Genomic DNA, 16,684 nt, shown 5'->3' on the forward strand with positions numbered 1-16,684 from the left:
TTGTCCTTCTTAGAGTTAGGTATTTTTTTGTTTGTTTGTTTTGTTTTTTTTTTTTCACACAGGTATTTCACTTGCTTATTTAGAGTCACATCAAGGTACTTTATATTATTTGTAGCTATTAGGAAGATGTTGTTTCCCTAAATTCTCTGCCCATTTGTTTTTTATTCACAGGAGGGCTTTTGATTTATTTGAGTTAAATTTTTTTAATTTATTTGTTTTTTTATATTAATTACAGGTTATTTCCTTTGTATCCCAGCTGTAGCCCACTCCCTCAAACCCACCCTCCTTCCTTCATCTTCTCCCTGCCCCTATCCAAGTCCACTAATAGGGGAGGACCTCCTCCCCTTCCATCTGACCCTAGCTTATCATGTCTTTTCAGGTCTGGCTGCAATGTCCTCTTCTGTGGCCTAGCAAGGCTGCTCCTCCCTCGGGGGGAGGGGGTCGAAGAGCTCACCATTGATTTCATGTCGGGAAATTGTCCCTGTTCCCCTTATTAGAGAACCCATTTGGACATTGAGCTATCATGGGCTATATCCGAGCAGGGGTTCTAGGTTATATCCATATATGGTCCTTGGTTGGAGAAACAGTCTCATGAAAGACCCTTGTGCCCTGATATATTTAGTCCTAACTTCCCCTTCTTTCATATGATTCCCTGCACTCTCCCGAAGGTTTGGTTATGAGTCTTAATATCTGCTTTGATACACTGCTAGGTAGAGTCTTTCAGAAGCCCTCTTTGGTAGGCTCCTGTCCTGTTACTTGTTTTCTCCTACATCCAATGTCCATCCCATTTGTCTTTCTAAGTGATGATTAGTCATCTTATGCCGAGTCCTCTTTCTTATTTATCTTCTTTAGGTGTATAGCTTTGTGTATATTTATCCTATCTTATAGCTCTATATAAGTGAATATATACCATATTCACTTTCTGCTTTTGGGATACCTCACTCAGGATGATCCTTTCTAGGTGCCACCATTTGTCTGCAAATTTCATGATTTACTCGTTTTTAACTGTTGAGTAGTATTCCATTGTGTAAAAGTACCACAATTTCTGTATCCATTCCTCCATTGATGAACATCTGGGTTGTTTCCATGTCCTGGCTATTACAAATAAAGTTGCTACGAACACGGTTGTACAAATGTCCTTGTTGTGTACTTGAAACTCTTTTGGATATATGCCTAGGAGTGGTATAGCTGGATCTTGAGGAATCAATATTCCTAATTGCCTGAGAAAGCGCCAGATTGATTTCCAAAGTGGTTGTACAAGTTTGCATTCCCACCAGCAATGGAGGAGGGTTCCCCTTTCACCACATCCTCTCCAGCATGTGTTGTCACTTGAGTTTTGGATCTTAGCCATTCTGATGGGTGTAAGGTGAAATCTCAGGGTCGTTTTGATTTGCATCTCCCTGATGGCTAAGGACGTTGAGCATTTCTTTAAGTGTTTTTCTGCCATTCTACAATCCTCTACAGAGAATTCTCTGTTTAACTCTGTGCCCCATTTTTTAATTGGATTACGTGGTTTGTTGCTTTTTAACTTTGTGAGTTCTTTATATATACTGGATATTAGCCCTCTGTCAGATGTAGGGTTGGTGAAGATCCTTTACCAGTCGGTAATTATTCATTTTGTTCTGATGACAGTGTCTTTTCCTTTACAGTTTCATGAGGTCCTGTTTATTTATTGTTCATCTTAGAGTCTGTGCTGTTGGTGTTCTGTTCAGGAAGAAGTCTCCTGTGCCGATGAGTTCTAACCAATTTAATATGTCTGGTTTTATGTTGAGGTCTTTGACCCACTTAGACTTTAGTTTTGTTCAGGGTGATAAAATGGATCTATTTTCATTTTTCTGTATATAGACATCCAGTTGGACCAGCACCATTTGGTGAAGATGCTGTCTTTTTTCCACTGAATGGTTTTGGCTTCTTTCTCAAAAATCAAGTATTCGTAGGTGTGTTGGTTTGTTTCTGGGTCTTCTATTTGGTTCCATTGATCCTTTGAGTTGATTTTGTATCCAACCACTTTGCTGAAAGTGTTTATTGTTCTCTGGTAGAATTTTTCTGGTCAAAAACTCAAGGGATGATGCATGCTGGAGAGATTTTGGAGAAAGTGGGACCCTCTTTCATTGCTAGTAGGAACGTATCCTTGTACAACCAATTTGGAAATCAATCTGGACTTTCTCAGAAATTTAAGAATAGTGCCATCTTAATACTTAGCTGTACCATTCCTGGGCATATATCTGGAAGATGCTAAACCATGTAAGGACATTTGATCAACTATGATCATACCAACATTATTCATAATAGCCAGAATCTGGAAACAACCTAGATGTCCCTCAATTGAAGAAGAGACACAGAAATTGTGGTACATTTACAAGATGGAATACTACTCAGCTATTAAAAAGAAGAAAGTCATGAAAATTGCAGGCAAATGGTGGGAATGAGAAAAGATCATCCTGAGTGAGGTAACTCAGAATCAGAAAGATACATGAAGGGGTGTTAGATTTTGTCAAATGCTTTTTCAGAATCTGAGAAAATGATTGTTTTTTTTTTTTTTTCTTTCAGTTTGTTTATATGATGGATTACATTAATGGATTTCTGTGTATTAAGCCATTTCTGCATGCCTGGGATGAAGCCTACTTGGCATCATTTTTGATGATACCTTTGATGTGTTCTTGGATTCTGTTTGTGAATATTTAATTGAGCATTTTTGCGCCGATGTTCATAAGAGAAATTGGTCTGAAATTCTCTTTCTTTGTTGGGTCTTCATATGGTACAGGCATCAAGGTGACTGTGGCCTCATAGAATGAGGTTCATAATGTTCACTCTGTTTCTCTTTTGTGGAATAGTTTGAAGAATATTGGTATTAGCTCTTCTTTGAAAGCCTGGAAGAACTCTGAGCTGGGGCTCAGAATTTGACCCTGGGCTTTGTATTTTGAATGGGAGGGTTCTGATGATTGCTTCTATTTCCTCAGGGGATATAAGGCTATTTAACTTATTTACCTGATCTTGATTCCACTTTGGTAAATGGAATATATTAAGAAAATGATCCATTTCATTTAGATTTTCAAACTTTGTTCCATATAGGCTTTTGAAGCAGGACCTAATGATTCTTTGGTTTCCTCAGTGTTTGTCGATATGTCCCCCTTTTCTGCTCTGATTTTGCTGATTTGGATAGTGTATTTCTGCCATTTAGTTAATTTTTCTAACTTGTTGATTTTTCTCAAAGAATCAGCTATTGGTTTCACTGATTGTTTTGAATTGTTCTCTTTGTTTCTAATCTATTGATTTCAGCTCTGAGTTTGATTATTTCCAGCAGTCTATTCTTGAATGAGTCTGCTTCTTCTTTCTTTTTTTCTAGTACTTTCAGGTGTGCTATTATGTTGCTTGTATGAAATGTCTCAAATTTCTTTGTGAATGAACTTAGTGCTACTAGCTTTACTCTTAGCACTGCTTTCATTGTGTTCCATAAGTTTGGGTAAGTTGTACCTCCATTTTCATTGAATTCTGGGAATTCTTTAATTTTTTTCTTCATTTCTTCCCTGACCTCAGCTGTCATTTAGTAGAGAGTTGCTCAGTGTCCATGAGTGTGTAGTCTTTTTGCTATTTCTGTTATTGTTGAAGTCAAGTTTTAGACCATGTTGGTCTGATATGATACAAGGGATTATGTCAATCTTCTTGTATCTGATGAGGCTTGCTTTGTTCACTGACTATATAGTCAATTTTGGAGAAGGTTCTGAGAGATGCTGAGAAGCTATGCTTTTGTGTTTTGTAAAAAGTTCTGTAGATATCTATTTGATCCATTTGATTTAAGACATCTGTAATTGTCTTTTTCTATTTAGCTTCTGTCTCAATTATCTGTCCCTTAGTGAGAGCAGGGTGTTGAAGACTCCCATTATTAAGGTGTTGGGATTGATATGTGATTTAAGATTTAATAATATTTATTTGACAAATGCAGGAGCCCTTGTGTTTGGAGTATAGTTGGTCAGGATTGTGATGTCTTCCTAGTGAATTTTTCTTTTGATGAGAATTAAGTGTCTTTCCCCATCTCTTTTGATTAATTTTTGTTGAAGGCCTATTTTATTAAATATTAGGATAGCTGCTCCAGCTTGCTTCTTGGGTTTGTTTGCTTGGAAACAGACCTTTTTCTAGACCTTTACTCTGAGGTAGATTCTATCTTTGTTGCAGAGGCGTGTTTCTTCAATGCAGCAGAATGTTGGATCCTGTTTCGGCAATCAATCTGTTAGTCTGTGTCTTTTTATTGTAGAGTTGAATCCATTGATGTAGATAGATATTAGTTACCAATTATTGTCAGTTCCTTTTATTTTGGAATCGGTGGTGATTGTGATTGTTTTCTTTTGCTTTTGTGTATGAATGTATCTTTATCCTGTGTTTTCTTGTGTGTAGTTGATCTTGTTGGGTGGGAGTTTTCTTTCTACTATCTTCTGTAGGACTGGGTTGCTATGTAGATATTGTTTAAATTTATTTATGTCATGAAATATTTTGTTTTCTCTGTGTACATTGACTGAGCATTTTTCTCTGTTTAATAGTCTGGGTTGTTCTCTTATTGTCTTCACTACATCTGCCCAGGCCCTTCTGGCTTAAGTAGTCTCTTTTGTGAAGTCTGGTGTGATTCTTATAGGTCTGTGTTTATATGTTACTTGGCCTTTTTTGCCCTTATCACTCTTAATATTATTTTGTTCTGTAGATTTAGTGTTTTATTATGTTTTTGGAGGAATTTATTTTCTGGTCTAGTCTATTTGCTGTTCTGTAAGCCTCTTGTGTAAAAGGCATCTTTTTCTTAAGGTTTGGGAAATTTTCACTTGTGATTTTCTTACAAATATTTTTTTATGCTTTGGATCCTGAAATCACATACATAAACATAGTAAAGGCAATATACATCAAGTCCATAGCCAACATCAAACTGAATGGAGAGAATATTACACCAATCACATTGAAATCTCAGACAAGTCAAGGATGCTTATTCTCTCAATATTGTACTGGAAGTCCTAGCTAGAGCATTGAGACAACTAAAGGATATCAAAGGAATACAACTCAGAACATAAGAATTCTAAGTATCACTATTATCAGAAGATATGGTAGTATATATGAGTGACCCCATAAATCCTACCACGGAACTCCTATAGCTGATAAACACCTTCATCAAAGTGGCTGGATACAAAATTAACTCAAAAAATCAGTAGTCCTCTTAGGACCTTTTACAAAGGTAAAAGGGCTGAGAAAGAAGTTAAGGAAGCAACTCCCTTTACAATAGCTACAAATAACATAAAGTAACCTGGTGGAAATCTAACCAAGCACGTAAAAGACTTGTATGAAAAAAAAAAAAACAACTCCAAGTCTCTGAAGAAAGATCTTGAAGATGATATCAGAACACAGAAAGATCTAGCACGCTCATGATTTGGTAGTATTAACAAAGTAAAGATGGCCATTCTATCAAAGCAATGTACAAATTCAATGTAATTCCCATCAGAATAACAACACAAATATTTATAGACCTTGAAAGAACAATTCTCAACTTCATATCAAAAAGCAAAAAAAAAAAAAAAAAAAAAAAAAAAAAAAAAAAAACCCAGAATAACTAAAATCATCTGGTACAATGAAAGAACTTCTGGAGAAATCTCCAGTTATACTCAGATCTCAGTTATGCTATAGAGCAACAGTAATAAAAATGGCACATACTCGCATAGAAACAGACTAAAACATCTAGGAAATAAACTCACCCACTTATGGACACCTAATTTTTGACAAAGAAGTCAAGATCATAAAATGGAAAAAAGACAGCATCTTCAACAAATGGTATTGGTCTAACTGGATGTGTACATGTGGAAAAATGCAAATGGATTCATACTTTTTATCATGTACAAAAGTGAAGTCGAAGTGGATCAAAGACCTCAGTTTAAAACCAGACATACTAAATCTGTTAAAAGAAAATGTAAGGAAGTGCCTTGAACTCATTAACAGGGGACAACTTCCTGAACAGAACACCAAGAGCTCAGGCTCTAAGATTAACAGTTAATAAATGTGATCTGCTGAAACTAAAAAAACTTCTGTAAAGCAAAGGCCTAGGTCAACTGACAAAAACTACAGCCTACAGATCATTAAAAGATCTTTACCAACTCTACATCTGACAGAAGGCTAAATTCAGAACATATAAAGAACACTAGAAATTAAACATCAACAAATCAAATAATTCAACTAAAAATGGGGTACAGGGCTAAACAGAGAATTCTCAACAGAGGAATATAAACTTATTCTTGTGATAGGTGGTCGCCCGCCACAGGCTGTCCATCAGCTCCTGCCTCCAGGTTCTTCTCCTGCTTAAATTCCTATCTTGACTTCCTTAGTTGATAGATAGTGGAAAGGAAGTATAAAGCTAGATGAACAATTTTCCCCCAAGTTGCATTGGTCACGGTGTTTCATCACAGCCACAACAAGCTTAAACAGGACAACTGTGTGGGAAAATCACCTGCAGAGTGAGAGCTACTGATACCACCCAGGTGAGAGATGAGGCCACAGGGAGCATGACATTCTCTCAGGTTTCCAATTTCACCCTGGGTTTCCAAGAGGCAGGCTCTAATAGACAGGAACTGGCATGAGGAAATGGGACTTAAAGGGTCCTTCTTTCTGCAAGACAAAGAAGAAAGAAAAGGTGACTTGGCTTTAGAACTGAGAGACCAAATACAAAGAAGCACATACAGATGCCAATGGCTTCTACCATGCTTATGGAAGACAGACAGCAATTCTATTAAAAAATAAGGCTTGAAATAAAGAAAAGTATACATATGATAGGACCTCCTTCAATTGGGTGGTGAATTCTATTGATAGCCAAATAAGGGAGGTCTCAAGAACTTCTGGACTAGGATTTCACATACACACACAGTCCACAAGGGTGGGGATTTGATGTAGGGAGGGGGAAGGAGGACAGAGGGCATGCAGAGAGAAGAGAAACTGTGGCCTGGGGCATCTCTGAGACCTACAGCAGGATAGGTACCTTGGAGGATATGGGGGTGACTCTATCAGAGACCCTTACTAGTGAGGGATATGGAGAATGAAGAGGACATCTTCTAACCAGCTAAGACTCCTAGTAGACGATGGAGAATACCAAACCACCCACAAAAACTATGACCCAAAATTTACCCTGCCTACAAGAAGTTCAGGGATAAAGAAGGAGCAGAGACTGGGGTAATGTCCAACCAATGCCTGGCTACAACATGGGAGAGTGCCAACCCCTGACACTATTAACAACCCTCTGTTAAGTTTGTTGACAAGAGCCTAACATATCTGTCCTCTGAGAGGCCCCACCCAGCAAGAGATTGAAACTGATTATGAGCCTCACAGCCAAAAAATTGGTGTAGTACAGGGAGCCTTGTTGAAGAGTGGAAGGCAGGATAGAAGGACCAGGAGGCAACAGGAGCTCCACAAGAAGACCAACAGAGCCAAGTAACCTGAGCCTATGTGTGCTTGTAGATACTGAATCACCAACAAAGGACTACATTTGGACTGGCCATAGGCTCCCTACACATATGTACACAATGGACAGCTTGGTCTTCATGTGGGTTCCATAGTAAGGAGAATGGAGGCTGTCTCTGAGACAAGGACTCTGTTGCATGCTTTTAGATCACTTGCCCCTGGCGGGGCTGCCAGGCCAGGCCACCATGGTGGAGGATGCACTCAGTCCTGATATGACTTGATGTGCTGGGAGAGTAGGTGGGAGGACTCCCCTTTTCTGAGGGGGAATAGAGGAGGAATACCAGGAAGGAGCAGGGAAGAGAGGAGGGAGGGGCTCTGACTGGGATGTAAAGTGAATAAATAAATAGTCCACACATTTATACATGAAAGAAGTTTTGTAGGATAAATTTTTTAATCATTTTTTGGTTCTCTTTTTACCTTTGGAATCTCCTTTGCATTAAAAATTCAAGTCAGCTTTTGTATTTGAGGTGCAATTTCAGCACCAGATGCTGGTTCTGGTGCTGCTGGTCTCTTCAGTTTTAGGTATTATCTCATCTTCTTAAGTACGGTAATTATAACAGCTATCACAATCAGAAAAAGAAAAAGAAAAACCAGCACAAATGGTACCCAATTAGGATGTTTTCCTGGAGGTGGTCCACTGTCTATACTACCTCCAAAGCCACCTCGTAGACAGTATGGTGGTTTCCACCGAGGATCACAATGGCAGTGGTGTTTACTGTTGCAGACACCTTTCTTATTGCATAATCTTTCTGAACAGTTACTTAACAAAATGGACTTACTGACACACTTCTTGTCAATGCATATACGGCCTTTACCACAAGCTGTTCCGTCTGCCACTGCTCCAAGGTCAGACATGCTTAATCCAAAATGATAGTCCAAAGACCAGCAGGTGGAATTATTTAAACGAATCCAATGCATCGTTTCATGGTTTCTCCTAGGAGGAAGCTCTGTCACATTTTCACACTGGATCCTTCCACACAATACATCAGCGCTATTGCATCCTATGTAGGTAGAGCTATTGTTACCACAGTTACCGAAACGATCACCCCGTTTGTTCATTTCCATGTAGCATCTTTCATCTGCACTCCTGGCTCCCTTGCCAAAAATCTTCTGACACTGTACCTGACGATTATGGCATGCAGCTTTATAGCAATAGCCACCATTTCTGCAAGGGCTTCCATCCTCTAGGTACACGTCATCTGGACACGCAGCTGAAGTTCCATTGCACCACTCTGGCAGGTCACATTCATTTTTCTCTTTTCTACACACTGTGCCTGTTGGAATGAACTTGCAGCTTTTGCAGCAAAGCCCAACAGCACATTGTGCACCAGGTTTGAAAATACAGTCCTCGCTACAGCATGGATCACTTTGACATGAATCAAAGGTTCCACAATCACACTGCTCTCCTTCCTCAACCAGGTTATTCCCACAGGTTTGGTTTTTTGCAATTACTAGTAAATCTGGAATATTGTATAAACAGGAACTTCTCGCACTAGCTGTAAACATTTCATGATGACTGCAGTTGCTGAATCTATCAGAATCAGACATGTATGCAGCCATTATGCAGCTCTTTCTCTCACAAGTGCATTCTTTCTTATCATGAAGCATACCCAAATTGTGACCCATCTCATGTGCTACAACGAAGGCCATGCGTGACATCGAATCAGAAAGGAAACTCATAACTGCACAATTATCAGGTGTACAAACTGTACCTACAAAGGCTAGCCCTGTGATCATTCCATATTCTTGCCAGGCAAAAAGATGGATGACATCATGTCTAATTTGATTGCCAATGTTTCTTTTCTTCCAACCACAAAAATCACCTAGGACGTTAGAAATATGTCTTTCTACATCGACAGGATTTTTTTCATTCCACACTTCAAGTGTGCTTAAAACCACTTCAGTGTCTATTTGAAGATAATAACCATTTAGTCCATTGACCATTTGCAAAATATCTTGAAGACATTGTGTGACATTTCCTTTTCTATGAACATATCGTTTGTGATCTATTATCACAAAATATTCAAGATACTTGTGGTGTACCCTCGAATTCCTAAATTGGCTTTGGAAAAATGTGGAGTCACTGCTTTCTCGAAGATTCATTTGTCGTGCTATTTCTTCTTCTGATAACCCACATCTCATGGGAATTGATTCTGACTCCTCACTACCCATTTTATAAGCCAGATGTTCAAATGTGGAAGTTGAGCTCTTGGGCATGATTTCATAAACTGTGCCATTTATCTCTAGTATGCCTTGGAAACTTCCCAGACAGGTTGTAAGAGCAACTATGGATTCTGGATCTTCATCCACATAGCCATGGTAGTAGCAGTCATTCTGCACAAAAGGCTGTTCTGAAAGGATATCACCTTGGTCACTGTAGGTTAAAAGTAAGAAGTTTCTAGATATCAAGTTTTTCTTTGGTTTCATGGTGATAATATGCCTTTCCCCTCCAAAGTACAGGCTATAGGAGAGCCAGCCTGGAGAGCTATTGTATCTCATAGAATCAGTGACCCTGAAAGGTATCACTACTTCCATAGGGCTACTGTATTTAGCATGTCCAGTTGTTGACCATGTGGAGAGGAAGAGCACCTTCCACAGCCAGAACATGATCCTCTTATGGACCAGGGCATTAAGCACAGTCCCCATGTCTTGTCAGAGAGCAAAAGGGAGAGCTTGAGAAGTCCTTTCTCTCCTAGTGCTCAGTCTGTATGGTTGCATGCAGCACGGGCCTTTGATGGTGTGTCTTCTGACAGAGGTGATTCATCAGAGCAGCAGGACTGAGAGAAACAGAGGTAAGAAAGTCACTCATAGGTATAGGTAAATCATGAACAAGTCAGGTTACCGGAGATAAATGCAGAGAACAGGCTAAAATCAATTAGTCTTTGTTCCGTGCTCTTTTAACAATGTACTTTTTTTTTTTTTTTAATTTGTGGTAGAATATACTTTTTCCTTATACAAATATATTTCCAAAGCACTCACAGTTCTTAATAAGATACTATTTTTAAATCAATTGATGTCTTGCTCACAGTTTCTGAATATTCTAATTTTTTTCTTTCTTCAACAGCAATTGTAGATATAACTGTAGATAGCTGAACTTTAAGGTTGTCATTGTGTTCATATATGTATTCATTTAAATTGTAACTCTCCTCAAACAGTGTCCTGCTTCTGAGTACATTTGTGTGTTCCTTTCTGTTCCTCATTTTGTTATTGTGGTTGGAGGCAGAAACTTTTCTCAGGCTGAAAATTATTCTCATTTGTATTTTTTAAAGTTTGTTTTTAATATGGTTGCATGTGAGTGTGTAGAACATGAACCTTGTGTGAATATTGATATATGTAAAGGTCACAATTCATCTTGGCTACTGAGTGTTTAGGAGCTATACACCTTGTTTGTGCAATCACTTTTAAAGTTTGGGATGTTATTAATTCTTTGTGTGTTTCTATGTGTGTAATCCTGTGTGTATGTATGTCTGTGTGTATTTGTGTTAGTGTGTGTGTGGTGTATATTTATAGAAGCCTAGCATTAGTGTTGGATATAATTCCTAGGTCATCATCCATCTTGTTTCTTGATGCAGAGTTGGTCACTGACATGCTACTTTCTAAAGAGGGAAGAATGACTTACCAGCAAGGCTTAGCTATCTGCATATTTCTGTCTCCTCATCGCTGGCATTGCTACAACTGGTCACCAACAAAGCATTTAATGGAAGTTTCATGGATTCATTGTCATGTCTGTATGCTTTATAACATTCACTTTCCCAAATGAGCTATCTCTCCTGTCTGTTATCTTTAGTGTATTGATATTTTGAAAAATTATTAAAGAACAAGATACATGAATATATAGAGTGATAGGAGCCAGGGCCAGATAGAAGGAGGGGGAGGTCCTCCCTTATCAGTGGACTAGAAGAGGGGCATTGGAGGGAAGAGAGAGGGTAGGTTAGATGTGAAGAGATACTGGTTACAGCCAGGATACAAAGTGAACAAATTATAATAATTAATTAATTAATTAAAAATGATAAATCTTAGTAAAAGAAATTTAAGGACAATAGAATAAAGCTGTGATTAAAGTCTGACATGGTGATGATTACCAAAAATTACTTTGATTTAGATTTGGTAATCATTATAGAAAGTGTATTTCTGATGTAAAGAAAAGAATTACTCATTAATAATGCAACATTGCTGGGATTGAATCAAGAAGAGTATATCAGAGTTAATGATTAAAACTACAGTAATGGATACGTTAAAAATAAAACTTAAAGCAAAGAAACACAGCCTCCATCCTTCCTTAGCTGCCTGTCAGTTTCCAGTTGCAATATCCATCCACCTGGTTCACACACTTTGTAGCCTGAGAGACAGCAGCAGGCAGGGTCCTGCAGTTAGCAAATGCAGGTCTAGGCAAGGAAGAACTTTTAAAAAACTTTTCAGTTTATTATTATTTACTTATGTGTGCATGCAGTGTGTGTTTGTGTGTATACACTTGCCACTATGTGGGTGTATTTTCTCTTTTTTATTTAATTATTTTATTTTAATTAATTACAGTTTATTCACTTTGTATCCTCCCTGTAGCTCCCTCCCTCCTCCTCTCCCAATTCTACCCTCCCTGTTCCCCCACGCAAGTCCTTCTCCAGGTCCACGGATAAGGGAGGTCCTCCTCCTATTCCCTCTGATCCTAGTCTATTAGGTCTCATCAGGATTATTGGCATTGTCTTCTTCTGTGGCCTGGTAAGGCTTATCCTCCCTCAGAGGGAGTTGATCAAAGAGCAGGCCAATTAGTTCATGTCTGAGACAGTCCCTGTCCCCATTACAATGGAGCCTACTTGGATTCTGAACTGCCATAGGCTACCTCTGTGCAGGGATTCCAGGTCATCTCCCTGAGTGGTCCTTGGCTGGAGTCCCTGGCTTCTCTGCTGAACGGGAGGGGAACTGTGTTGTACAGGAGACAGCACAGAGTATCCTGTGACTATTTTTTAAAATCTTAAGTCTTGGAAACAGATTGTCTTTGTGTCAATGCAGGTGAGAGGAGTGAGTTTACTTGCTTCATAAGAGAAGACTCAGGCAGAGCAACCAACTTACAAAAAACTACAGTCAGAAAAATTGGCTTAAATTATTCTACAACTTAGATAAAATACCATAACTGGTTTGAAATCCTGAAACACGAAGGCTGAAAGGGCTGTGCATTACAGGGTGTTTGCAAAGATGTGACAACAGCTTTATTCACCTCAGTCAAAACGAGATTAAGTCTTAGAGACAGCACAACTGCATTCAGGCTCAACAGTATTTTCTAAATGAAGCAAAATGTGTTGGATGTGCCCTGGGTTAGACTTTGAAACAACCCCGAAACTCCTGGAAAGTTCATCATCTTCCCCAGCAGGGAAAAAGAGATTTTTTTTTTTTTAAAAAAAGTGTTTTCTAACACACACACACACGCGAAAATCATGAATTTTGCAGGCAAATGGATGAAACTAGAAAAGAACGTCCTGAGTGTGGTGACTTATACCCAGAAACACACAATAACATATATTCAGTTATAAATGATATTAGCCATAGAGTACAGAATAACCATAGACTAGGGAGGCTGTTAAAGAAGGGACTGCAGCTGGAATACAAAGTGAATAATCATGATAATAATTATAATAATTTTATAAAAGAAAAAGAATAAGTGTGGTGGGAAGTGGAGGCAGTAGCTCCACAAGAACAACAACAGAATCCAGAGGGGACTGAGAAGACTGAGGTACCCACCACGAACGAGGCATGGGCTAGGCTCAGACCCTCTACACACACGTACCCAATGGGCAGCTTAGCTTCTATGTAGGTGCCCCAGAAAAGGGACAGGGGTTGTTTTTGACATTGTCTTGGTTAAATAAATGCCTTTCAATCACTCCACTCCGGCATGCCTGCCTTGCCAGGACACTGTGAAAGAGAAAGTACACTGTCCTGAGGAGGCTGAATGTGTGTGTGTGTGTGTGTGTGTGTGTGTGTGTGGTGTCTCCCCTTTTCTGAGGGGCAGCGGAGGGGAGGGGTCAGGGAGGGACAGAGGGAAGGGACCAGGAAGAGAGGAAGGAGGGGCAACAAATGAGATGTAAAGTGAGTAACTAACTAAATAAAAATAATCAAATGCAAGACATGATGAAACCAAGAAAAAATTAAAAAGCCTTAATTTCTGAGCACGTGGAATGATAACTAATGTTTGCTTATGTATACCAGTTTGCAGTTTGGTGAAGATAATTCTAGAGAAGAAATTGTCTTTTTATTTAAAACTCTTTTCCACAGTAAGAGGAACAGGGACTATTTCTGACATGAACTCAATGGCTGGCTTATTGATCACCCCCAACGCCGAGGGAGGAGCAGTCCTGTTAGGCCACAGAGGAGGACTTCGCAGCCAGTCCTGAAGATACCTGATAAGCTAGGGTCAGCTGGAAGGGAACGAGGTCCTCCCCTATCAGTGGACTTGGAAAGGGGTAGGGGAATGAGGGAGGGAGGGTGGGATTGGGAGGGAGTGGGATACAGCTAGGATAAAAGCTAATAAACTGATCAGAAGGAAGGAAAAGAAGACCTCCCCTATCAGTGGACTTGGGGAGGGGCATGCATGCAGAGGGTGGAGGAAGGGAGGGATTGGGACGGGAGGAGAGACGAAACCACAGGGGGGATACAAAGCGAATAAAGCATAATTAATAAAGAATTAAATGAAATAAAAATTTATTAAAAAAACAAAAACACACACACAAATGAAACTTAAAAAATAATTTAGCAAGTTCAGTTGTTCTTTACTGTACACAAGAATTTTGGTATCTAGAACTCTAGAAAAAATACATTTCTTCCAAAATTTGATACAACTATAACAACCTAGTTTCATGTTGGCTTTCAGAGATTGACTTTTACCTTATCTTTTTCTCTCCACAACCTCATCAAATTCATTTACCACACACGATCTCTTATCATATAGGATGTAGTGAATCACACTAAATCTTTAGAGCCACCATAATAAATTAGGAGAGAGTGGAAATATTTAAGGAAAATAAATGAATGCCATCCTCAAATATGCAGAATTGGCAAGGAATTGAGAGATCTAAGTGTTCACTTTCTAATTATTTGTGCTTCTGGCCTTTACTGAATCCTCTAAAGACTTACCCTCAGATGTTGTGATGCTCATGTTCTTGTGCTGGTCTTGCTTACAAAAATATTTGTAAAACCCACCTTAGAAACACAGATGTTTGCTTGAGAATTCACAAGAGAATATAAATCCTTTATTTGTCTCTTGTGGAGCAAGTTCTAGATTCATGTGCTTAGCAACAGGGGCCTCCCATTTCACAGAATCTGGCAACTGGTGAGGTTATTCCCAACGGTTCCTCTATCCCTTTAACAAAGTTATTTGGTTTCTTCTTTCATGTGAGTAATTCTCACTTCTTTCTCCTCATAGGCCCCAGTATCTCCAGTGTGAATAAACCTCACTTCATAACTTGTGTTTTCCTCATACACTGTAAAATCAGCTGAGCTCTGGATTTTGTTCATATTATAATCATTATTCCTTTTTATTTACTATCAACATTAATAAGGAACACTTCAAATTATCGAAAATAATTTCACTTTAAGTAACTAAGTATCTGCCATTTGTTTCTCTTTCTCTGGTCAGAGTACCCCAGAGACATTGAGCATCTGGACATGTAGATACATTGTTTATACAACTGTTGTTAAAATTAATTCATGCAATAAATTTATAAAAGAAAAGGTGGAATAAAGCATAGGGGTATATGTTTTGGCCGTGGGCTAGCTGATAACTGAGAAAACTTCAATCTAAGAGCAGTTGAATTCATGGGCCAATGAGGGTAAAGGATGGCAGCATGTTTATCTCCTGATTACAGTTACTAATATCTGGGCTCTTGGTGACCTGCTTGAGTGCTTCATTGACTCATCTATCTTTTTATTATTTTTTTGAAAATGTTATTACATCTTTCCCACCCTGCAACTCCTGCCACATCCATCCCCTTCTTTGAACCCACCCAACTTCACGTTCTTTCTCTCTTTTAAGACAAAATAGCCAAAAATAAAACCAAACAAGACAGGAAAAAATGTGAAGTCTGTTTAGTGCTGGCCACATGTGACCAACATGTCTGCCTACACATGAGTGTGTGAGTGATGTTGATATAATTAATTAAACTCTATTGAAGAAAACCAATTTTTTTTCCTTTCCCAGCAATTATCACTTGCAAGTATCTTTCTTGCTGCAAGTGGGACATTTCAAACCTTTTTGAACATTTTTTTTTTCATACAATAGAGTTTGATCACAATTATCTATGGGTGGGATTTTGTGCTCATATCTCTTGTTGGGCTTTTGTGTAGATTGAGTTTGAACATGTCCTTTTTTTTCCACCATTTTTTGTGTGTTCATACATGTGTCTATTCTATTGTGTCTGGAAAATGCTGTTGTCTTAATCATCCATGACCTTTGGCTCTTAGAATATTCCCATTTCTTTAGCTTTGAGGGGAGGGTTTTGGTAAAGACATTTTATTTAGGGCTGAGCACTTCAAGGTCTCTCACTGTCTGTGTATTTGCTCGGTTGTGGTGTTTGTGTTATTTGCCATCCACTGCTTGAAGAAACATCTTTGATGAGAGTTGAGTAACACTCTGATCTATGGGTATAGCAATATGTCATTAGGAGGCATTTTATTATAATATTTATAAGTGGCATAATAGGTGTAGGTTTCTACCTAGGCCACATGAAATACCTAGTCTAAATGTAAACAATATCAAGTAAGGGTCCCATATCATGGAATGTAACTTAAATCCAATCACAAGGGGATTGTACATAGGTCTCTGAACATTCTCACCAGTCTTTTCACTGTTGAATCCATGTGCTCATCTCATAGGCACATCATTATTTTAGCTTGACATAGCTACGTTACAGCTAGTTGAGACTGTTATTGTCTCTGCTCTCAAAGCAAATATGGCACCTTTAAGATATATATATGAAAGCTTGCCTGAAGATTGAATTCTAAACTTACTCTCAACTAGGTCTCTGTGTGTCATATGCCATAAATATGTGGTATCATCATCAACAGTGTCTTACCATTAGTTATAGCTAGCAGCCAATAGCATTGAAAAATATTCTGCAGTGATTGAGGGTCTGTGGGACCACTTTGGTCAACAACTCAAAAAGGATGTAATCCATTCTAGGAACTGGAAGTTTTATTAGGTAGCATCAGTCAGGGCACAGTC

At 38.7% G+C, this 16,684-nt stretch overlaps 1 protein-coding gene across 1 annotated transcript; it reads right to left on the bottom strand.

The window, feature by feature from the left end:
• Window positions 1–8,001: 8,001 nt before the first annotated feature.
• On the bottom strand, window positions 8,002–10,122 carry LOC110566510 (disintegrin and metalloproteinase domain-containing protein 26A-like). The gene has a single exon (XM_060381279.1). It carries the CDS (start codon window positions 10,120–10,122, stop codon window positions 8,002–8,004), a length of 2,121 nt encoding a protein of 706 aa, XP_060237262.1.
• Between the last annotated feature and the right edge of the window lie 6,562 nt (window positions 10,123–16,684).

The sequence above is a fragment of the Meriones unguiculatus genome, chromosome 4 (assembly GCF_030254825.1).
Source record: "Meriones unguiculatus strain TT.TT164.6M chromosome 4, Bangor_MerUng_6.1, whole genome shotgun sequence".
NCBI lineage: Eukaryota > Metazoa > Chordata > Mammalia > Rodentia > Muridae > Meriones > Meriones unguiculatus.